The following is a 24,096-nucleotide window of genomic DNA, read 5'->3' on the forward strand; positions in this document are numbered from 1 at the left end:
TAATCAGAAAGCAAGTCCATCACATCTGCCAATTAGCTGTCCACAGTTCTGCCTGCCAAAATAAATTCACTGCTTCAACTTGCTGCAGAATTTATAGTACAAAAATAGACCACCCATCCTCACACGAAAACCCTGGAAAAACATGTCGCCCGTGAAGGATTTGCAATGATGATAACTTTAAAACTTGGAGGAAATTTCATTTTAAGGAGAAGAACATGCAATTTTCTTTATCAGTACAGAATTACCATTATTTTAAAATCTATGTTAAAAATATTATAGACAATGTTGTATAGTATAATGTGATGTTACTTAGTTACTGTTAAAATGGACCTCTGCACAGTTTCACATCATCTCAATCCCGGTCTCTCTTGGAGGGTTTTTCTTGTTATACTGAGCGATGCGGCTCTCCATGACGGGACGGAAGTGGCGGATCAGTCCCTGCAGATAACAGTGAGAGGGATAGAGGGTGAAATGTACCTGCTAAAATATAAATTAGTGCTTGTTTGAACTTCAGTCAGTGTTTCATTAGCAGCTTCCTGTGTTGGCAGGGTCGAGAAAACACTCACCTGCACAGGCCAGGCGGCTCCGTCTCCCAGAGCACAGATGGTGTGTCCCTCTATCTGCTTGCTCAGCTCCCAGATCATGTCGATCTCTGAAGCTGCCGCTTCTCCTTTAACAAACCTCCACATGATCTTATCCATCCAGTCGACTCCTGAGGGAGGAGACAAAGAAAACGGGATGATTAATATAAAAGTACTCAAAAAGAGATCAGAGCAACCTAAACTTTGAACAATGTTTCGACCAAACACAGGTCTTCCTCTGACAAATATCCACATGAAGAGAATTCATCAGTACTTTACTCTTTACTCTTTAGGTTTTAGGGTTATGTTTAAGTTTTGTTTTTTGCACAATTGTCAGTGTGTAATTAGCTGAATCAGTCGATTGACAAAAAATGATTGCCAACAATATTGATAAACATTTAAGCCTTCTCTTTTAAATAACTGAGTTTTGGAGGTAGTTTTGGTTTTACTTACTTTACTTACTGTTTTCTTCTATTTATTTTTATTTTTAATTTTTTTTTAATTAAAAAAATCATTTGAATTAATCATCTTTTTTTTTTCAATGTTCCTAATAATTCTGAACTTTGACGTTTTTTTTTAGGTTTCCTTTTTCTAAAAGAAATTTGAGTTATTTGGTTGTTTTTTTTTTTTTTTTTAAAATAGTAACGTTGAATATCGTGTTAAATACAGTGTGCGGTTTCTTACCCTCCCTGCATGGGGTGCACTGGCCGCAGCTCTCATGTTTGTAGAACTCAACCAGACGAGCGATGGCTCGGATCACATCAGTCTAAAGTAAAAGTACAATTCTCAGATTATCATTCCAAAGTAAAATCACTGAAGGTGCTGTGTATTTTTTTTATTAGTACATTATTCACAAATCTGTTTACCGATTTATCCATGACTATGATGGCAGCGGTTCCCAGTGCCGTCTCTGCACGGACCAGGTCGTCAAAATCCATCAAGACATCATCACACACGTGCCGAGGGATGATGGGAGTGGAGGACCCCCCTGGGATTATTCCTAATAGATTGTCCCAGCCGCCCCTCACTCCCCCTGCACCAATCACACAAGAGGAGAGAGGAAGTCATGTCAGCATCTCGTACAGTAAACCAACATCAACACAGAGGGGAGCTGTACACACACACACCTGCGTGTCTCTCTATTAGCTCCCTCAGAGGAATAGACATCTCTTCCTCCACCGTACACGGCGTGTTCACGTGACCGGAGATGTTGAACAGCTTTGTCCCAGAGTTCCTCTCCCTCCCAAAGCTGGCGAACCAAGCTCCACCTCGACGACAGATCGCTGGTGCCACAGCAACCGTCTCCACGTTGGAAACTGTCGTCGGGCATCCAAACACCCCTGAAAGGAGAGAGATGATGTAGTGAATAATAACTTAATGGCTGTGATTACAATATAGCTTTCTTTAGCTGTTTCCTAAACCACAATTAACTCCAGCAGGAAACTAGTGATGGGCAAAAATGGACAAATTAATCTTTTTGAACAACTCGTTTGTCTCTGATATGTAGGCCTACTAGGTCAGCCTGTCAAACGTCCAAGTTCTCATGAAACTCCGACTCTTCCCTCTCACTATAATCGCAGGGAACACCTCATACTGCCTGATTTGGCGAGTGGAAAAGGAAGCAATTATGTCAGACTCGAGGTAAAACCTCTCAGCCAGACTGTATATAATGCAGGGGTCGACCGATATTGGTTTTTCAGGGCCGATACCAATACCAATTATACATAGTTAATGAGAACGATAACCGAAATGCATTTACAATAAAAAATATTTTTTTTCTGTCAATATAAAACACAAAACTTTCTTCAAATGTCTTTAGCAAATATTGAATCAAAACTGAAACGTTCAACATCATACAGAGAAAGTTTCCAACTTTTTTTTCCTAAATTAAGTCAAATGAAAATTGAAATAAAAAATAAATAAATAAAGATAGCTCCTTGAGGTTTTACAAAGTAAAAGTTCCACTCCGGCCAAACTGCCTCCTCCCAGTTTGGCGCTTCACTAACTTTAAATGGGATAAATTCATTCAATTGTGGGGCCCCTCTAGACTTTCCAAATGTTATCAGACCAAATGGATCAATCCTGATGGTGAAGCTTATCATGATATGGAGGTTGTGGCGCTCAAATATCCAACATGTAGCTGTATCCACTAATTTACAGACATCTCATTTGCCATGCAAGTCAATGGAAAAAAGTTTTTTTGGGCTCAATGGGACGGCACAATTCCACTGTTCAGCCACTATGAAAATTGACTTCAAAGCCCCGCCCACTTCCTGTGGGCCTGACAAATACAAGGCTGTTCAAAAGAGGCTGGGACACGCTCCTTGACCTCATGGGAGCTTTGGGTTATGACACATGCACAATGTAACTGGAACTGCGATGTCAGGTGCTGTTTGGGTGCACTATTTTCAGCTTTCTGAGGTGAGATTGGCCTGACAAAACTTTGGGTACACTCAAATTGATGGTGGCCGATATATATACACAGAGCATTTACATATAGAAAGTTGCAAGCCTTTGTTTATGGTTTCTATCACATATTTTTAATTCTATGATAGTGTACGAGCTATTTAGCCTTCTGGAAAGTGCAGACCAGATTTCACTTTGCATGTGTTGTACCCCAATAATGACTTTTTTATTTTATTTTAATTTCTGTTTATCTTTATTTTTTATTTCTTTTACCTTTTTAATTTATGTTTTATTTATTTTATTTTATTTGTGGTTTTATTGTTTCTGTTCTGTTGTTATTTTGTTTATTTCTTTGTTTCATTTTATACTGACACATTGCATATTGCATTATTTGTCCTCTTGATTTAATTTTATCCAAACTCTTCCCTACTTTCGTCTTTGCTTGTGTTCAGTAGGACTGATTGGCTTTCTATTGTTGTATTGCAGTCTATGTATTGTTTTTTAAAGCACTTTGTAAGCTCTGCTTTTAAAAGGTGCTATATAAATAAAGTTATTGTTGCTTAATTTTAAATAACTAACCCAATAATCTGACATAATTTAAGGCTGTTATTTCTCCTCTGGACAGCAAACACAATGTGGGAGGCTGTGAAGCTTTGACCTTACCGATGTCTGCAGGGAACGGTGGTTTGAGCCTGGGTTTCCCCTGTTTGCCCTCAAGAGACTCGATGAGGGCCGTCTCCTCGCCGCAGATGTAGGCTCCAGCGCCCCGCATCACAAACACGTCAAAGTCAAACCCAGAGCCACAGGCGTTCTTCCCTATCAGCCCTGCTTTGTACGCCTCAATGATAGCCACCTGTTTGAAGAGCAGACACAAACACTTAGATGAATCACACAGCATCGATAGATTGATGATCCCATCCTTGCCTCTGTGTACCTGCAGATTTGACGACTCGTTGTAAAACTCTCCTCTGATGTAGATGTATGCAGCTCGAGCGCCCATGGCTCTCCCAGCGATCAGGCAGCCTTCTATTAGTTTATGCGGGTCGTGACGCATTATTTCACGGTCTTTACACGTCCCTGGCTCCCCTTCATCAGCATTCACCACCAGGTACTTTGGCCTGAAGACACGGGAAATAAGAAGAAAACACTCATTCACTAATCTACCTCCGGAGTCTCATTACGGGTGTGGACAGTGACGCTTAAGTGTCTCCTGTTCCTACCTGCCATCGCTGGGTTTATTCATGAAGCTCCACTTCATGCCGGTGGGGAAGCCCGCTCCTCCTCTGCCTCTGAGCCCGGAGATTTTCACCTCATTTAGGATCCAGTCTGCTCCCTTCAGTATGATCTCCTTAGTCTTGTACCAGTCTCCTCGTTTGAGTGATCCCTTGAGTCTGATAGACAAAAGTGAGAGAGACATACAAGTGAGATTCAGGTCATTGCAGACTGGGAGAAATGGTTTTGCCTTTTAGGTTTTTACCTCCAGTCATGGCGGCCATATAAGTTGGTGAATATCCGGTCTTCATCATTCAGAGGGCCAAATTTGGTCTTTTTTGGTTTCACCTGGTGACAGAGAGAATGAGGAATGAAACGAAGTAGATGTGTTTAATGCCTTAAGTGGATGATCATGTAAAAGGCCTCACATATATTTTGTTTCGCATTCCAATACATGCACATTTTTATTCCGAGTTTGAAAATGTGCATCTTTAATTAACATGTGAATTAGTACAGGCTATTTCTGTGAATTGTTTAAATTTGGAGAATTAAAAACGCATTCTTTTAAAAATAAACTGTTACAATTTCAACATTGCAAAAAAATTTAAAAACACTTTGTGACAACATCACAGTTACCAAACATACCTAGTAAAACAAAATTCTGAAAAATCAAATTAATTTAATTAATTGTGGGACTCACATTTGGTAATACGCCAACACTTTACAGTACGTGAAATGTGGAAATAACTGGTATATTCTGCAACTTCATAAAAATATTATATAATATTTAAGTCCAGCAAACATTTAAATACATTATCATCAGATATACCTCTTTTATAATCTGTGATCATATATAACAATATGTTACAAAAAAGAATTATCAAAAATAATTATGCCCCAAAACAAATGAATCCAAAATTGCTAATTAAAAATAGTTTTGTAGTTCTGCTGGATAATCTACTTATGTGACCCAAAAACTCGTACTGGAACTACTTGTTCCAAACACTTGCATGGCTGTCTGAAAGTAGGATTGTAGGCCAGTGTGCTGAGTTTCACAGTATATTGCAGAATGTATATTACAGTCTGTGTGTTGCAGCATGTATACTGTAGTGTTTGTGTGTGTTTGTTTGTGTGTGTGTGTGTGTGTGTGTGTGTGTGTGTGTGTGTGCGTGCAGGCCTACCTGCGGCTGTGCTGCAGTGCTGTAGGTCAGACGTGGAGCGACCTGCCGCGCCACCGCGCTCCACAGCATCCGGTGAGGCAGCATCCTGCACGAGACAAAGACCTTCTCCAACTCTCTTCAAACTGTTTGACGGCTCAAAGTTTGTCCTCCCAGAGCTTCTGTTTGACTTCTCATTCAAGCAAATCGATTTCTGAAACCTCCGCTGTCACAGGAGCCGCAGAGAGGGGCCTGCTGGTTCAGCTAATTAAACTAAGAGGATTAACCGACTACGTCACATCCTTTCCCAGCTGCCTCTGCGGCGCCCTACAGGTGCCTGATCTTTCCAGGTGCGTGCGCGTGCACACGCGAACTGACAGTTAATTGAGTATCAGGGTTAAAAACGGATCGATAATGTCTATAAACAGCCATTGAGTGAAGGCACAGGTGTTGCTGATAACATTAAGGATGGATCTTTTGCACTCAGGTGTCCCAGTAAACCATGTCAGTGTGACAGTAAGTCAGCATATGCAATACTGACATCCTGAAACTGAATCAATTAATTTAAACGTAGCCAGTTATTTTGTTAATTGACTCACCTGTGCTTTTCTACTGTGGTGTGTAAAAATGTATGCCAAGAAAAAGACCTTTTCACTCAAGCCCTTTCTACACATATACAGATATATATTTTTCTCTTTTGGCGTTTCGTTTAAACACAAACAGCTTTGTGTCACCAAAATTTCAATTAAAAAAAAAAGCCCTCCAAAGCCTCATTCCCACTGCAAAAAAAAGGGAACACCTGGCATTTTAATGCAGTCACAATGTGTTTGACACTGGGGTCAAACAACTCTGCAGTAGGCAAAGGTTTTTATCAGTTCTGGCCCCAATCGGCTTTGATGGGAACACAATACCAAGGTAAATGAAGTAATTCCGGTTTCTTAACTGACAAGATGCAATGATGTGCAATCACTAATTAGGCTATCATCCGTCTCCTCCTAAACACAAAAAGCTGATGGGTAGGCAGACTCCTGTGCTCCAGTGGTGTATTCACTTGCAGTGGGAATGAAACCAATCACCTACATTTAGCAGGTTTACCCGTGTTTGCAAAACCCACCAACAATTTTGGTGGGAAAGGAGTAAAAGATTCACATTTATCAAAACTTTGGCTGTGCTTTATCTGTGTGTGGCATCATTTCAATTTGCGCAGTCCAATAGTTACTTAAATGAGCATACTCTAAAAACAACAACAATGGCAGGCTACCACTTTTTCTAAGATTTGGTTAGCACTTCCTGGTCTAATGACTAAGTAAAGTTAATCGCTGCGCCAAAGAGGTATCCCAAGAGGCTGAAAAATGAAGTGCAGAGGACTGGAGTTTCTTGAATGGCAACTTGCGGCCGGCTCAAAAAGCAAGTCTTTCTCTATGAGACTCAGATTCAGCCGTTTGCTCATTCACAGCTCCACTGTCTTGTCCAAATATAACCTCTTTTGGCTCCAGAAAAACTAATGATGACAGCCAAAATGCTGAACGCCAAGCTTCAAAACGGGAGTTCACACACCCATGGGTGACGTCACAGTGGCTTCATCTATTTTTTATACACTCGATGACTTCACCACTTCATGGACTAACAGAGGCATCTACTACACCCAATGTTTTCGCTTCATCTCTGGTTTTATATTCTGCCACATTTGATGGTTTTGGATCAGGCCCAGTCAAACCAGCAGATGGTGGGACACTTTCCAGAGTGGGATTGTTGTCGATGAGAAATGACAGAAAACTTCAGCATGTCCAGAATTTCACTCCTATCGTTGAGTGAGCTCCTTCAACCTTAGATTGAAGGTGAATCCATGCTGATAAGATCTGTAGGTGTTTTGAAAAAGACAACGTTAATCTTTCCCGCCTTTGTGACGAGGTAGATTGCTGGAGACAACTAACGCTGGCGTGCGGTTGGAGTCATTTTTGCATGCTAGTGTGAGTAGAGGTATTTTGTAAGACAAAGGTCATGTGGCGCAATTATTTTTTATTACGGGGGGGGGGGGTATTTGTTTAAAAACATAAACTTGTACATGTAGACAGGGCAGAAATTACATGTCTATTTACAGAGAAGATGACGACAAGTCATTTAATAATGTGTTTAAGATTGAGGAAGTGGCAGTAGGCAGGAAATGAGCAGTCAAAAAACTAAAGGGTATTTTAAGATGATTTCTAAAAAAAACCCTGAATGTATTATTCTTTCATGGGGTACTGGCATTAATTAAGATGTATACAGATGTTTTTAAAGAAAATTTGTTCCAAAGTGTCATGTTACCATAAGTTACCGATGGAGCTTGACTAATAAATCAGTGGGCTGATATTATTGTACAACCTTAGATCATCACATATGTTGGAATATATATGTATCAGCCATCTGTTCCTTATATATGAGAGAGGAGGGGCGGTGCAAACGGGGGGAGGCACTTTAAACATTTTTATTAGCACTGAGGCGGAAGTTATGTTTTTTGATTTGACTTAGGAAAGGGACAATTAACTGTAAATGGCCATGTTAAGTAATTATTTTAAATATCCCCAGGACCCCAAAACCTGCAAGCAGGTTTGAAAGTCATGTTTTCCTTAAAAATCTCTAAAATCATACCATTTATTATAGCCAGAAACTGTGAAATTTGGTTATTTATGGTGATGGATATATTACAATTTTTCCCACGGTCATGCAGGGAAGTTCAAGAAAAAAATATGAAAAAATTAAAAATTAAAAAATAAATAAAAAAGAGGTCCAACCCCAGCCACCCTCTACTCTGATAAAATACAGTCCCTAACTAGAGATGTCAAAATGGCACATTTTAAGTATTTTTAAACAGTGACAGAGTTTGTCCACCAGAGAGCACAAGTCAACTGTAAAACTCCACTCAGCACACATCTTTGCCACAACTCTAAAATCACCAAATTTACTACATTTTACTTTTCACTTAAGGCCTTCAAGGGTTGTTGTGTGATATAAATCAATACCAGGAAAACAGAAAAGATCAAGCTTAGATATGTTTATTTATTTTCTTTACAATAACTGAAACAAATGATGGGAAAATGAATTCATATCTCTGAGAAGGTTCCACTAAAAACTGAAAGACAAAAATGTATCCCTGATAGCGGGGTCCCTAAGCAGACCGGACCCCATGTCCCTTCACCGAAGCCAAGAAAACAAACAGCTCACATAGAAACACACACTTCACAGCTGGCATCAGTTAACCCTCATTCATTCACAGCGCTCCAACCGGGAGCACCAACACCCTTCATGAACGGGACCAACTGTCATACTGTCTTTCCAGTAGGACTGGTTCCAGTAAGGCCAGTAGTTTCCAGTCATCATTTCCTTATTTTTATCTCACAATAGGTTTAGTTTGGTTTTCAACCGTCAAATGATACAAAAACTCTAATTTTGAAACAACTGGCCTTACACACTTGCATGAAGAGCATCAATCGCCCTACAGCACCAAACAACTTCTTCCCATTTTATGTTTTGTATAATCACTTAGTGCATTGCTCAAGATTTCCTGAGAGTAGTTGCAGCACAAAAAAAATCTAAGGCAAATTCATCCCAATATATATTATATTGACTATAACTCTGTACTATTATGCAGGAGGAAGAGTACTCAATGTATGATGGATTTAAAGAAGTATTTCAATCACAATCTTAAATGGTATCGAGTGAGTTAATGGACTAGATATTCATGTTCAGACAAAAAAGGCTTGAAGCTCTCAAATCTCATAGTGCAAATTAAAAAAAAGAAAAAAAAAAAGATTTACGACACAACAAGAAGCGGATAGTGCACACAAGGTCAGACCAGCACGACTGCTACAGCAGGTTCTGACAACATGGATTTCAAAAGAATTGGAAATAAAAAGACAACCGCTGTTGTTTAAAGCCATTAAAGATTGCATTACACCCTGCAGAAGGCCTGAACTGGTCCAAGGAAAGCATCATTAAAACAGGAAGGTTTTTGGTCAAGGATAGATAAAGGGTAACTTCATTTTTTAACCTGGAACTTATTTTCTGATGTTTTTGTGTCTGATTCAAAGATGTGAAAAACAATTTTTGAAATTGGTTTAGTATTTAGAGAGAGAGGGCTGTCACTGGGCTTCCATTAAAAGAGAGTATTTTTTCCACAGACAGGCTTAGATTGTTATTATAACTGTCTGAAGTGTCTCTTCAACTTTTGTTTGATCTGGTCTATTCGTTTTTGTGTCCAAGTGTCTCAAGGATAAGTTGCTCCAAAATGTCACAAGACGTATTCTCCGGCTCAAAAAAAAAAGAAAAAAAGAAAAAAAAGAAATACGGGCGCTCATCAAAATCAAAGGCCTTGTCCACATTAAGCGCCCCAAAGATGACGTTTTTCAGTAGGCCATCATGGAAGCTAGTGTCGCCCTGGATCCCTTGTCAAAAAGCCTATGGGATTTTTCCATTAGATTTTTGGATTACTATAGAAAATAAGCTCTGTGCCAAACAAACATTTATGATACTTGCATGTTTTGTTCAGCAAGATAATCTTCACAAATGAACACCACTTTATGATTTTTGGAGTGTGAATTTAATCGCCAGAAGTAAAAAGCTAACATGAGGCTAGAAACATATCACGGTTGTATGAGTAACGTCACCACATCGAGGCTGTAAAGCTGTGTTCGGTCTGATGACGTTCTTTAGTCTCATTGAGCCTCTTGTTAGCAACCGCTTTTTTTAAGACACGTTAAGGCTTCAAAATTTGCGAGTGGGGTATTTACTGACATATTTCATGTAGTAGAGCAAAATGTGTAAGTCTCTTAAGCTAGTGTTAGCTACAGACCTTATTAAGGCTTCAAACCAAAACCCATTAAAAACAAAAAACAACTGACTTTGAGACAAGGTAAGCGGAGGTTACTTTCAGGACAAATACTTACTAATTTTGGGGTTTTAGGACTAATTTCTTATTTATTGACAGAATTAGCTGAATAATGATCCATAACACTAAAAATATTTTAGATAATAATAAGCTAAACCTTCTGTACGCCAACAAAACACACTATCCTCTCTCACTGGTGTTTTTCCAGCGTTGTCTTCCTGCAACAAGTCACATCTTGTGAGATTTTAGAACGAGATTTCTTCTTGAGCAACAAAATGACAAATTAAGCAAAAGGTAGGAACAGTTAAGAAACTCGTAACATGTCTTTCTGTAGTAAAATAACCACTTTTAATGGTGACGTGCACAATTGCTCGTTCTAGTTACATTACAGGCGTTGCGTGGCTGCTGCCCTCTCTGTCAATACTGGATCAAATAGTTGTTCAGATCAGTCACTTTGACACAAAAACATGGGAAAATGGTTTCCAGGTTGAAAAACGCTGAAGTTACCCTTTAACTCAAAAGATAATGGCCCCTTTAGACACAGCGGTGGCCGATCTACGCCATGATAACATGTGATACAGTACTATACATGTTAAATTAACAACAGAGAAGCGTGCGTAAAATGTCAAACAGCACAGTCATTTTGTGTTCCATCTGCATCGAAGGTTTTAAACCCTCTGACTTCTTCTTTGCTCTGTTCCCTTCTCTCTACCCCGGAGGATGGAATGTGTCTGTATTATTGCAGTACCTGACGGGGTTAAATGTGCAAAGAATGCATTCGAGGAAGAATCGCCAAAAGAAGACACGCAGCACATTAAAAAAAAAAAAAAAAGGCGTTAAGTTACAGGGAGAGTCAAAATCTTTAGCTCAATGCGGCTCTAAGTCTTGTAAGACTTGTGATCTGTGTCCCACCCTTGGATTTGGTCTCACTAAAGAGTTTCAGCAGAAGAACCATAATAAATAACAATAAATAAATAAGTACAGAAAAAAAGGGGAATGCCGTCTCATACATCCCCTCACCTTTTTCCCCTTTAATTTTTTTTTTTCCAAACAAGGAACCCAAATGAGTGCATTGGAAGACTGAAATCCACAGCCTTTGGGAAAAGAAGAATCATTTTCAACATGATCAACTCATTGACCCAGACTTTGTCTCTTTTGGTCAGGCATTAAACACAGAGCTCCGAGGCTCTGAAACACTCAAGCATGGAAGTAGACTCTTTCTCATGGCTATCAAAACAGTTGGGAAGAGTCTTCTCTTCAAACCCAACATTGGCTACAATTCACCTCTCTCCTCTCCTGTTTAAGAAAACCGTTCAACTAAAAATCTTTGGTTTAAGCACCAAAATCAAAGCAGAGATTCTACCACTAACGAGAAAAGACACAACGAACATTATTGCTTACAATGTACAGGAGTTTGATTAATTCGACTGCATTTCCACCGATGACCACCAGGGGAAACCAGGCATACAAACTCTTTCTTGTGATCTAGGTGATATGACTCTGAATGCACCTGAATCAATACATTTATGTCGTAACTAAAAATAAACCTCTTCAAATATCCCTTCATGTTGCAGCTCTGGATTTTAGTTTGCATAGTGATAAGCGTCCCCACACTCTCGACACACATATGTCCGGCTACAAAAATCCAATCAAACAGCTCAAACCTGACACACATAAAATTAAACAGCAAACGAGAAATTAAATCTAAAAGACAAATCAAAATGCCAAGAGCCAGAAGACAAACATTTAAAATATCCAAGAAACCCGTTTTCCTTTTTTTTCTTTTAACATCATTTAGTTGTTTTTATTTTTTAAGCGCTCTCTATATGGGAGCAGCAGGTCATTAGTCCAGCCACCTGAGTGAGATTTTTTTTACTGTGTATGCTTTACCACACACACACACAAACACGCGCGCACACACACACACACACACGCTCTCTTTTCACTATTCCTCTTCCTCCGCTTCCTCTTCTCCAATTTCCTCTTCGACTTCATCAGCCCATCGGTCACGCTGCACAACCGGCGAGCGGGTTCCTCCTGGATCTTCTCCCTCGGCCTCTCTGCCCCCTCGCAGCTCCAGACCTCGCAGGAAGAGCTCAGGGTACCCGGCCAGCCTGTGAGGCCCGAGATGAGCCAGAGCCTGAAGGGCGAGAGACCGCTCCCTCTCGACATCACCTGGAAACATCAGCTGTGGGCCGCCGCCAGGTCCACTCCCAGCATCCAGCACCGTGTGAGGGAGGAACGCTGAGGCGTGGGCCTGTAGGGCCAGAGCCTCCAGAGGGTTGGACGGCTCCCTCCCGCCTCCTTCCCCTCTCCCATCTTCCCCGAGCTCGGCCCCACGTCTGGGCCGGCGTGTGCGCAGCTCCAGGCAGCTGTGTCCCTTGCGGTGACGCTGGAGGTGGTCCTCTCGGGCGAAGGCCTTGTGACAGAGCGGGCACTCGAAGGGCCTCGCCCCGCTGTGGAGGGACAGGTGGTTTTTGAGGTCATATGAGTGGAGAAAACGGGCAGGGCAGTGCGGGCAGGGGTAAGGACGCTCCCCTGTGTGTTTCCTCATGTGGATCTTCAACTTATCATTCCTATTGAAGGGGAGAAAGGGAAGATAAAGAGTTAAAAAAGAAAGGGAGGAGCATTGAACATTAGGCTTGGGCAGTATCATGGTATACCAGGGTCAAGGCTTCCCCTTGAAAGTCGAGTATTCGAATAATCATTCTTTTTTTTCCTTCTTGACAGTGTGCTGTGCAGTGTACTGCTGGGACGTTTTGGTCCCCAAGATTTTGCTGCGGAGGGAGCGCTCTTGACTCTCAGGCTTCTCTGTAGCAGCAGCTGCATGCATGATGCAGCGGCACAGAGGAGGAAGAGACTCTGCACCTTGAGCTCCTAAATAATATTATCTTATCTCTGCGACACATTCTCTGGCTTTTGCTTGATATCTAGTGCAAAAAATGTTGCGCATATCTGATCCGTCCTTAGCTTGTTTACATGAATGCCACTGTCACACTGAATATCCCGCTGGACCAGTTCAAACTTTAAAAATTTTATAAAAACGAATTGTTGAATATTCGTATTGAACAGCTGAATCTGATTTGACTGACATAATTCTGAGTTGGGAACAGCCTTCATCAAAAAAAGGATGTTTTTCAATACCATCATAAATAGGTGGTAATAAGGTGTTCCTCTTTCTATTAAATTCATTATATGTAGTACACAGCACGCACCACCAGAGCTCAGTCTCCCAATCTCTACTGGTGGAAAACAGGCAGCTGAGCTGAAAGACAGCACAGGACCTTGTAGTGCAGTAAGAAGTTACAGGACTGTAAACAGCCGGCAGCCAGCAACAGCAGAGAGAGACGTGGGGAATAACATCATGTTTATCTAACTTGGTGAATTGAGGATTTATTTTCACCAAATGGGAGTTTGTGATTGTTGAAACAGTGCACTTACCATCTAGATTACTAGCAAGCTTAACAGTTTGGGTGAGTTTGAATGAAGTCTGTTTTATGATGAGTAAACATCAAATGAAACAAAACAACAAAAACAAATTAGGCCTCGTCAGTCTTCCGTGCACGAGAGAAAGTTTGATTCAAAAGGATTTTCATTGTATTTTTCTGTTTAAGTCTCGCCACTACAAGGGGGAAAAACAATCCATCACTCTCCATTGACTTTGTATCGCCTGAAGGTGCCTTCTTGATATTTCCTTCTGCTAGCAAATAACAGAAAAATGTCTAAAAGCCCTTGCATGATGCAATGCACTACCAACAGTGTAAAGATCCAAGAACTACGTTTTTATAAGCTGCTGAACTAAAAAACTGAACTTTTAAGAGGACAAAAGTGGAAACAGAAGTGAGGGACCAGCAAAGAGACTGAGAAACTGAGAAATCATGACACTTAATGCACTGTGAGCAGCAAGTATTTTGCTAATTTGACCAGACAAACTGTAGAGGTTCAAGTTAACCATTATGTTTCCTCTCTGGTAGACATAAGGTGCTAAAATAATCTTTTGGCACACTGCACAATTATATCTAATGTTTTGAGCTAGCTACAGGCATTTTGTTGGCATTGTTTGTATGGAGTGGGTGAGCGTGGTTTTCTTCAGGGTATGACGTGCTGCACTGAAAAGCTGAAAAAACTGCACTCACCTTTGGAAAGATGAGGTGGGTGTTAGTGTCTCACAGTACTTTTATATAGCGTATACCCCAGACAAATTTCAGGAAGGTATGAAATATAAATATAATGTAAATATTACATAGTGCCCAAGCCTAATAAACATGTTTAAAAGCTTTGATTTGGCCACAACAAATCAAACCATTTTGTGCATGTGTGCGGTTCCTGTACCGGGTGAAACGGACTCCGCAGGCCGAACACTGGAAGGGCTTCTCTCCGGTGTGTGTCCTCATGTGTCGGGGCAGTTTTCCTGCTCCATGGATGATCTTCTGACAGACAGGGCACTGCTGGGGCGTCTGAGATTTCCTCTTCCTACCTCCTCCCGCTGCTGACGCCACCGCTCCTCGATCGGCTACAGAGGTAGGTATGGAGGTGTTTTCTATCAGCACGCCATCGTCTCCAAAACCATCCTCATCCTCTGACAGCTTGTCATTCAAAGGCGGGACAGGAGGCGGGTGGGCGATACGAGGGCGATCATGCAGCCAGTGAAGCTGCCCTCCGTTTAGTGTGGCCCCTCGGTCTGGATTTCCGATCGCCCTTCGATCTCCATTCTGCCCAGGTTTGAGGAGCTCCTCTTGTTCGGGGCTGGGAGGCTGGGTGGACGGCAGGGAGCGGAAGCTGTCGGATGAAGGTGATGGATGCGAGACGGGAGAAGCAGGCGGTGGGTTCAAAACTAATGAGTTGATGTGATGCAGCCCCACTTTTTTCACCTTCTTTCTGTCCGTTTTTCTTCGGGACCCTCTCATCCCGCTCTCTTCCCCAGTCGCTGTGTGTTGCACTCTCTGCTCCTCTACTGTCTCCACCTCTGCTTTCTCCCCCAGGATGTCTCTGCACGCGTCTGCCACACATTGGATGCCCAGAAGCTGAGCCCCTCGCAGCACATCTCTCATCCCGGAGCTGGGGATGGTCAGGGTGGCAGTATAGGCGAAATCCAGCAGGGCGTCCAGGGCGTCAGGGGCCACGCAGTCCAGCTGGCACACGCTGAAACCTCCTCCGCCCTCACCGCCGCCCTCCTCTGCCCCAAACAGCCGGCGGAAGTAGAGACTGACGGCGGCCATGACAGAGCGGTGAGTCGGGTAGCGTGCCCCCCTGGACGTCAGAGTGAGGTCACACAGGAGTCCTGTCCTCCTCTGGTCATTTAGGTGCGATAAGAGCTCGTTGCTATGCTCCGGGAAGGGGATCCCAATCAGACCGTCCTCTCCTGGAGACATCGCCACCTGCGTGAAAGAAAAGGAAATTCAAGTTAGTGGTTTGTGACGTTTTGCACTTGTCATGATCTGCCTTTAAAGGATAGCTCAGATTTTTTAAAGTGGGGCTGTATGAGGTACTTATCCATAGACAATATATCACAAACACTAGATATCAGTCAGCATGTCCCCAGTTTTAAGAAGCAGGCTGTAGTCTGACATCGTCACACAATAAAACAAACTGGGGATGCACGATAATATCACCATCAGTATCAGCAGATATTGGCTTTATGCTGATTTCTGCAGATATCACAAACCGATATATTTTTTAAATTTACAAAGTGAACATGTACAAAACATCAACCCTGAGTTAAAATATTTTATTTATTTTGCACAATGAATAAATATCACATACACTGAAAAGCATTGTATTTTATGTGCTGCTCGGCCATCACGATAAGAGTAGGCATGATATATTAATTCCACTGCAGAAGAGACTTGATAGTCACCAGAACTTGTGGAAAAAAGTAGATCTATCGATATCAGTATCGGTTATCTGCAAAGTGACTTGTTATGTATCGGCATATCGTATATCAGCAAAAAAAAACCAATATCCTAAATCCCAAACACTGACTAACTGATTGAAGCAGCGGCAGATTAGCAGCTCTGGTATTGTGAGATAAAATTTCTGAGAGTTGGAGTTCGGTGGGTTTTACGAGAGGACAGAAGGGGAGCTCTGTCTAAACCGGCTTTCTCATGGAAAGGTAAAGCAGTGAAAATACTCTAAATATAGCATACATTTAATCTGATTTTATTTGATTTTTTTTAGGTGGGCCTTTTCGGTGGGTAAAATATGTTTTGTTGCCGACTCTCATCCACTACATTGTTTAGCTTTCATGCTGGACTCCAGCCTGCGTCTCCAAACTTTCCCTTTAATATAAAAATCATTTATTTCTTTTTCTATGATTTTTATTATTCATTTTATTCTATCTTTGCAGTTTCCCACATTAAAACCTCGTTCTTCTTTTGGAGAGCCAGAAATGTACCTAAAAGTAAATCTTCCCTAGCGTGACTGACACAAGGAGTTTCTTTCACGTGAGGGACAATTTAAACCGGGCTTAACAACTCTACCCCCCTTATCCTCCCCTCCCTACCCCCCCTTGTACTTTCTCTCCAGATTACTAAATCAAGAGGCGGCGATTTTGGCCAGCGAGATGGGGGTTGAGGCACCAGAGGACGAATGCGATGGAGATAATAGAGCCGTGTGAGCTGTAAAATATAACAGCAAGAAGAAGAAGAAAATCATACAAGCAGAGAGAGTTTTAAAAAACAAAATGATCAATAACAATGACGGGGAAAGGATGCAGGATTATGCAATGCGCTGTATGTGCTGTAACCGAGGGGCAGTAGGTTAATTCCTGTGTGAAACCTTTATAGCATTAGCTGTTTGATTAAAATACCTGGAGAGGAGCGAGAGGGACAAATGGAGGACAGCGAGAAGACGGAAGAGCAAGTGAAGGACAGGGAGGAAGTGACAGTCTAGAGTGGGTGAAAGGGGGAGCACCAGTGAAAGAATGAGGAAGGAAAAAACAACAAGAGAAGAATTACAAGCTATATGAAGACTGGAATAAAAGTACGTCACTAACAAAACGTGGCCAGTTGATAGATTTTATTTATTTCTAGAGAAATTTATCAACACAGAAGTTCGAGTGTTAGACTGAAGGTTAAATACGGTGCTTCAAGTCAAATAAGGACAATATTTATTTCTCTTCGTGAGACCGACACGGCCTGTCTGTAATAAGACCCAACAGTTCCCATCTTCGGCTCCCTAAGCTCGCACCTCACCCTGTCCATACTATACCTGCTCAACAATATCTCTCACACACACCTGAGCAGACCAGATTTTCCACAAACAACTCACCCTCCAGATTCCCCCCTCCCTGCCCTTCGTCTCCCTCCCATAGCAACTGGCAGCCCCCTGGCCATCCAATAACAGTGTTCACACAGTGCCCAGAGGGCTCTGCACAACGACGGTACATCCACCTGACTAACCTGCTCCAAAACACACCCTATTAAACACACACGCACAGGCACAAGAGCACACACACACACAAATAGCGTGCCAATCTGTGGCTCCCCCCACCCACTATTGTTAGATTTAACCTGTTCTGTGATGATCCGAACGCCAGCCTATTTAAAACACATACTTGGATAAATGTACTCCACCCATTCAACGACAAAAAAGTTTGAGTACCTCTCATAATCTGCCAACACTATTTAACCCTTCACATCAAGCAAGTTATCACAAAAAACTCCCAAATGTTTCCTTTCTCTTCCCCAGTAATCCTACCTTCCCCGTCTTCATGGGCATGGGTACAGTCAGCTGGAGACGAGGCAGCGTGCGTCTCATGGCATCCATCTTTTTGCTCTTTACAACTCCTCTCCCTCGCCTTCCGTCTCTCTGTCTTTGAAAACCACTTTTTTTTTCTTTTTCCTATTTCCTTCAACCCCGTATTTGAGAAACTTAAAGGTCTGATCTCTCTGTCAGAAGTCGGGGTTCAAGCGTTCATCCTTCGGGACCTCTTTCGCACATTCTGTCACTCACTCTCCTTCCTGTTGTATCAAAAGAGGGTGCACGGTGACGAACGCACATTCAGAGATACCCCTCCCCCCCACCCCCACCGAAGTCGCCTACGCGTCCCCTCTCTCCAAAACCCAACGGCCACATTTTCCGAACACTTTCCGATAAACACCATCTCCTCGTCGACCTCCCCTCGCTCAAAAAGAGGCCAGCAGGTAAACGAGGAGCGGTGTATCTAAGGTCACAGCAGGATGATGTAGAATAAATACCCTTCAGGCTTCGCACCACATGCATTAAATGAACTGGTTTGGCAGGAAGGAAACCAGCTCGTGCAACCAAAACACCCCAGAAATACCAATATTTTTTTAGTCAACTCGCAGGATGTCAAAGTTGAACAATCATGTAAGAACCAAAATCATATTGGCGTTATGAGTCATAAGACACCCAGGAACAAGCATTCAGGTAGGTGCAATATGAGAGTTTAACCATATTATGTCGTACCACAGAGACAAACTGGTGCAGAGAGCTTTTCCTTTGAAACTTGGGCATGGTGAATGACATTTAGTGCACTAAAACAATGCCACGGTGTCTACGGACATATTTCTTGTTATTTTTCATGCCAAAGCGCTTTTATCACAGTTATCTCTGCAACTCAGGGCAACAAGGGCAGCGTGCACCGGGCAGCCGCTGATACAGAAGACTGAGGAAGTTAAGGGGCATGTGTTTGCTTTGTCTCTTGCACACACACACATTTTTTTTTATAATTACACCATACTAGAGCAGATTTTACAATAATGGATCAACCATTAAAGTAATTTTGCTTAAATGGCTGCAAAGATGGTAAAAATTCTCAGATTACAGCCTCTCAAATGTGAAAATCGGCGATCTGTTTTTCTCAGTTTTATTTCATTGTAAACTGATTATCTTTGGGTTGTGGATAGTGGGTTGGACTTAACAAGACATCTGAAGATGTCAGCTTGTGCTTTATAAAGTTGTGATGGGAGTGATGTCCAAAGGCATGTTTCATACTGATATCGGTATTGAAACAACTTATTTTAAAGGAAAATCTGTAGATAAATCAATACTTGAAGCCGTACATATTATACAGATGTATACTAACATGGAAAAGAAGATTTGCTGACATTTCACAAACGGCTAACATCACACTATTTAATGAAATATTCTTGATGCTCTAAAACAGTAGTTTCCAGTGGCTACAAAGTAGAACTTGATGTGTAGGCTACGGTTTAAGAGTGGCAAAGAAAAGTTGATTTACAGGGAAATTGCCATTTTATCCACATGTAAAACTACTTTAAAGTTTATTTATAAATAACATGGTACAGTCCGGGCATAGACTTGCGTACTCTCCGACTCCTGATTCAGCATCTTAGAAAGTTTTGGAAGTATTTCCAATACTGGTATCAACATCATATAAAGTCTTATTTTACAAACAAATCAGTAGATGAATCGTTAATTGCAGCCCTACATAACACACGGATTGATATTAACACAAAATTTGCTGTCAGTTTACAAATGGCTAACTTTAAATTATTTCATAAATTCTTCTTCACTGCTTTAAAACTGTTGCCAGTGGCTGCACAATACAACCTGCTGTGTAAGCTGTAGTTTTAAAGCAGTGAAGAAGAATTGATTTCTGGGAAGACTGCTGTTTTATCTTGTATATTTATACATAAATTGCGTAGAATCTGATTTGTCCATAGACTCGCCTACTCCCTCATACCCGATTCAGCATTTTAGGCAGCATCAGACGCATTTCCGATGCTGATACTGGTTTCAAAACAGCTCTCATTTTATGGAAAAATCTGTAGATGAATCACTAGTTGCAAACCTACATAACACACAGATGTATACTAACGTAAATAAAAATCTGAAAGTGACCACCTAAGCTTTTGCAGGACAAAGTGTAAAAAAATGCACCCCTTGACCTTGTATGCATAAAGTTCATCTCATTGTAAGTAGAGACGATAACAGACCTGTGTCTTATTTAAGGATCAATATCAAGAGTTCTCATTATTCAAATGCATCGACAGGAAAACAGTTTATATTCATGAATATAAAATAGTTCATGTTCTGCCAAATTTCTGAAATACCCCTCAATTAAGCCAAAGGTTACTTAAACATACCAAAAAAGAAATCTTAAGCAAAGCAGTGCAGACAGACGAGACACAAAGGGGTTTCAGGAGGAGCTCACAACGACGCACGTAAAATTTCCGGCGCAGGGGAGACAGAAAAAAAAAAAGAAGCATCATGGGTGGTTGGTGGTTCGAGCTTGTTATTTTAGGTATATTCCTTAGAACAAAGGCGTGTTCGGAAAATAAGATTGCAAAGAAGTTGCAACGATTCCCATCAATTTTGTCTGTCTGTGAGTCACTTAATAGTGACACATCACGACAAACACACACACACACACGCACACACACACACACACACACACACACACACAGACACACACACAGAGTTCATATCCCCCTCCTTTCCTTCTTGTTACCTTGTTTCTGTTCTTCGTCGCTAACCAAGGACATGACTGCATGAGCGGCTGAATCTCGCAACACATTGAAACTAATGTAAAAAGAGCCCACAGGCAGTTACCACAAACACATTTTGTCTTGTAAACAAAATAATGTTAGTTCACAAACACATATTCGGCTATCATCATCAGTTTATTCATGTTAATTTGTACCTTTAAGTCATATGACTGATATCACTGTTTGCCTTTAGGTGTGTCATTTAAAGTCAAAGTCAGTCTTTCAAAAACATTCAACTGCAAAAACATTTTATCTTGCAAAAATCTGCATTTTTTTTAAAAAACTTTGTGTGCCTTTGTTACAGATGTTAAGATATCACCGTCCAACAATCATCTATTTCTTTCTTTGTTTTTTGTTCTCACCTCCCACTCTTTTGTCGACGGTGGAGGAATTCACCTCCTCTGTAACTCTACGGTTTCCTCATCCCTTGCTTTCATTATGTGTACATTCTTCCTCTCTCTTAACAACAAGGATTTATTGTTACTTGATTAAAAACAAATAAAATACCAAAGATTTTTAAACATTTTTTTCTTTATCTAACTGTCAGGCCAAGCGTCATAAACTAAAAGCTACAACTTTGTTGCACGACCGAACCCTAAAACTAAGTAAAAATCATAAGAGGCACATATAAAGGGAATCCACCGAGTATTCGTTTTTACTGAAGAGGAAATGGAAACTTAAATCCACCATTACTGTCCACTACCACGACTCGGTGTGACGCCTAAAAAAAATTTTTTTAAAAAACCTGACACAAATCTGTGTGGAGGCCAGGAAAATTACAGCATCAGGATCGACCAAACCTGCACACAAAGATTTATTCTTCAGTATAAAAGCAGGTTACAGTATCCACCGTCTATATCATGAAATCCCTCGGCAGTGTGTGATGACTGGAACTAGAACTGTTGGTGTTATTTTTATGGGTCTTATTTTCCGTTAAAGGCTGTAAGTTTTCCCAGTCCACCTCAATTATATCGGGCTCCAGCACTAAGGGGGAAAATATGACTTTATACTATTCACAGAAAACTGTGGCTGAGAGGGAGAAGGAGAAATGCTTTTATGAATTCTGATGTCAGATGTTTTCCAAAGTGGCTGTACATGTGTGTGTTTGTGACTGTGTGTGTGTATGCGTATGTTTTTGAATGTGAGTGCGTATAGCTGGTTGCATGAGTTGTGACAGCTTTCTCAGTACTTAAATAACCAGGAATATGGATCATTCTTAGATTTTAACAAAATAAGTTAAAGAAAATGAAAAAAAATGAAATTTTAAAAGCAGACTTTACTAAACAACTTTTACAAACAAACAACAATACAACAATTTCTAGTGTTTTTCTGTCTAAAATGTTATGTTGCCTGTATTGAGCGTTTATTTAACATTTTAACAGCTCAAATACATTAAAAAATGAATTTATTACAATAAAATGCCCTCAAGTAAAGAGCTGTTGTCCATTCTGCAGAGCAAATGAAACCCTCCTCCACATGCACACACACTGACACATCACACACAGCTACAAGTGTTTTCATTCAGATAAAATCCACTACTTGAGACGTTTTTCAAAACCACAACATAACAAATCATGATGCTAAACGATCGCTGTGCCAGAAAAACAACAAAAGCAGCCAAACACATGGAAAGTAAGATTCAAGCTCATACCGTTTCTCCTCCACTCACTCCGTCTTCCTTTCACCACTTTTCTTCTCTGTGTCACAGACTGATTTTTAAGGGCTAAGAAAGACGTTTTCACCCTCTTTACACCTCACTTATTTGGGGTAGTGAGTGGAGTGTGGTGCTGGGACACCTTCTCTGAGGAAGAGTAGGGGAGGAGGAAATGGGGGGGATGAAAAGAGATGCGAGTGCTCACATACACGTCTGCCAAACCAAAGCGGCACACAGCCCATAAATGCACTTTCATAGGACTATCTGTGTGCAAAACTTTAAGCAGCAAAGGTACCCCAAAAGTGCACGAGAAAACACACAAACGGACACATCCAGGTCTTCTAATAATGCAGCTTGTCTCTGCCAGTAGATAAAACACAAGCTCCGCCTGCTCCGCATCCCAACAGTTCCCTGAGGCCTGATCATTTGCATCAAGCAGGAGATATAAAAACACATGCAGCCGGGGAGAATTTGAATCTGCATTTGAATTTGTCAAAGACAAGACGTGAGATAATTAGAATAATTGCACCACGTTGTGACAGGACATGAGGAGGAATTTTTAAAAAAGGAGAAGTCCAGTGAGCTGATGTTACTCTGCAGAAGTTCTGTCTTTTACTCAAGAAAACCCTGCAACCAGCCCTCCGCTGTCCTTACTGTAACTGGGGCATTATATGGTGTGCGTGTGCGTGTGTTTGTGTGTGTGTGTGTGTGTGAGTGTGTGTGCGTGTGTGGACGCATGCGCACATTGTGGTCTTAGTTCCAAGAACACATTACATTATTCATTTGGCTGGCAGAGCGGAGGCCCTTATCCCCTCGCCCTCACACACCACAAACTCTCCGCTGCAGGCTCCAGCAGCAGCCAGTTTGCATGCCAGACCTGAACACCAGCGTGGATCTGCCCGAGGATTATCAGCTTATCAACACATGGAGACGAGACATTTGGGTGCACATATATGTGCTCTGTCCCCATAATATTCCCCAGCTTCTGGCCTGAAGTAAATGTAAATAAAAAACATTAATGAACTTATTATAAAGGCAACACCGACATCAAATATCACAAAAATTATGAATAAATTCCTTAAAATGGCAAATTTTGGGGAAAAATTCAGGGGTTTTTTTGGAAGAAATTTTCTTACAAGTCTGCAAAAACGACTCTATTATTATGACTTTTCGATCCGTGGAGGTTTGATATTTGTTAAACTCTTGTCAAACTAAGAAAAATGATTAAAAAATCATCACAATGTAAACTGTAACAGCCAAGTGCACACTGAGTGAGCAGTGCCAGCAGGAGAAATTTACCTGAAGTTAACGTCACTGAAGGTAACCCTGCAGAGGTACCCCTGGAAGTTAGAAACTTTGGGGGGGGGGGGCATACGCGCCAGCTACAGTAGACTGAATAGGCGCCATCTGTGGTTCTGGTGGCTAGTTATTATACACCTATGTTGCCGAAATATTCACACAGGTGTGTGTGCTGCAGACTCCCAGATTGTAGATGTGTTTAAGTAGCAAGTTTGCTAATGTTAAGAACTACAAGCTCTTTTCCTATATCTATTAAATTAAAAAAAATAAACGTGCAAAATGCCAAGAAAGAAAAATATTCTTAGAAATATTTTCCTTATTCAACAGACAAATACAACCAAACATCATCTCAATCCAATTTTCCTTTTTTATCAAACTAAGACTAGCGTTAGCTTAATTGCCTTGTTAAATGGATACTTTCCAGTATCCTTGCATCATGTCACCC

At 41.2% G+C, this 24,096-nt stretch overlaps 2 protein-coding genes across 4 annotated transcripts in view; both read right to left on the bottom strand.

Moving 5' to 3' along the window:
* Nucleotides 1-172: 172 nt before the first annotated feature.
* On the bottom strand, nt 173-5,664 carry LOC121955411 (NADH dehydrogenase [ubiquinone] flavoprotein 1, mitochondrial-like). The gene is made up of 10 exons (XM_042503357.2): nt 5,381-5,664; nt 4,465-4,547; nt 4,208-4,378; nt 3,922-4,105; nt 3,651-3,840; nt 1,709-1,921; nt 1,448-1,614; nt 1,266-1,347; nt 567-712; nt 173-438 (listed from the first exon to the last, which is right to left on the bottom strand). The coding sequence occupies exons 1-10, from the start codon at nt 5,462-5,464 to the stop codon at nt 343-345; spliced, it is 1,416 nt and encodes a 471-aa protein (XP_042359291.1). The 5' UTR covers nt 5,465-5,664; the 3' UTR covers nt 173-342.
* Nucleotides 5,665-8,375: 2,711 nt separating this feature from the next.
* The window catches only part of zbtb7b (zinc finger and BTB domain containing 7B), a 28,241-nt gene continuing 12,520 nt past the window's right edge, over nt 8,376-24,096 (bottom strand). For 2 of the 3 annotated variants that reach the window (XM_088084469.1, XM_088084468.1), the window contains exons 3-4: nt 14,556-15,601; nt 8,376-12,799 (exon numbers count right to left, since the gene is read on the bottom strand). In XM_088084469.1, the coding sequence (XP_087940595.1) occupies nt 12,169-12,799; nt 14,556-15,595 (1,671 nt within the window). In that variant the 5' untranslated portion in view covers nt 15,596-15,601 and the 3' untranslated portion in view covers nt 8,376-12,168. Of the gene's footprint in view, nt 12,800-14,555; nt 15,602-17,921; nt 18,215-24,096 lie in introns of those variants that run through there. The other variant, XM_042482677.2, reaches the window with a different exon arrangement.

The sequence above is a fragment of the Plectropomus leopardus genome, chromosome 11, assembly GCF_026936395.1.
Source record: "Plectropomus leopardus strain MGB_pleo_1.0 chromosome 11, ASM2693639v1, whole genome shotgun sequence".
Classification (NCBI taxonomy): Eukaryota; Metazoa; Chordata; class Actinopteri; order Perciformes; family Serranidae; genus Plectropomus; species Plectropomus leopardus.

What these genes read in the sequence shown, in the direction of transcription:
- LOC121955411 (XM_042503357.2), bottom strand. Translation starts at nt 5,464, where the DNA reads ATGCTGCCTCACCGGATGCTGTGGAGCGCGGTGGCGCGGCAGGTCGCT. An exon ending in GCTAATAGAGAGACACGCAG is followed by an intron (nt 1,615 to 1,708) that starts GTGTGTGTGTGT and finishes TGATTGGTGCAG; the next exon opens with GGGGAGTGAGGGGCGGCTGG. An exon ending in GAGCCGCCTGGCCTGTGCAG is followed by an intron (nt 439 to 566) that starts GTGAGTGTTTTC and finishes TGTTATCTGCAG; the next exon opens with GGACTGATCCGCCACTTCCG.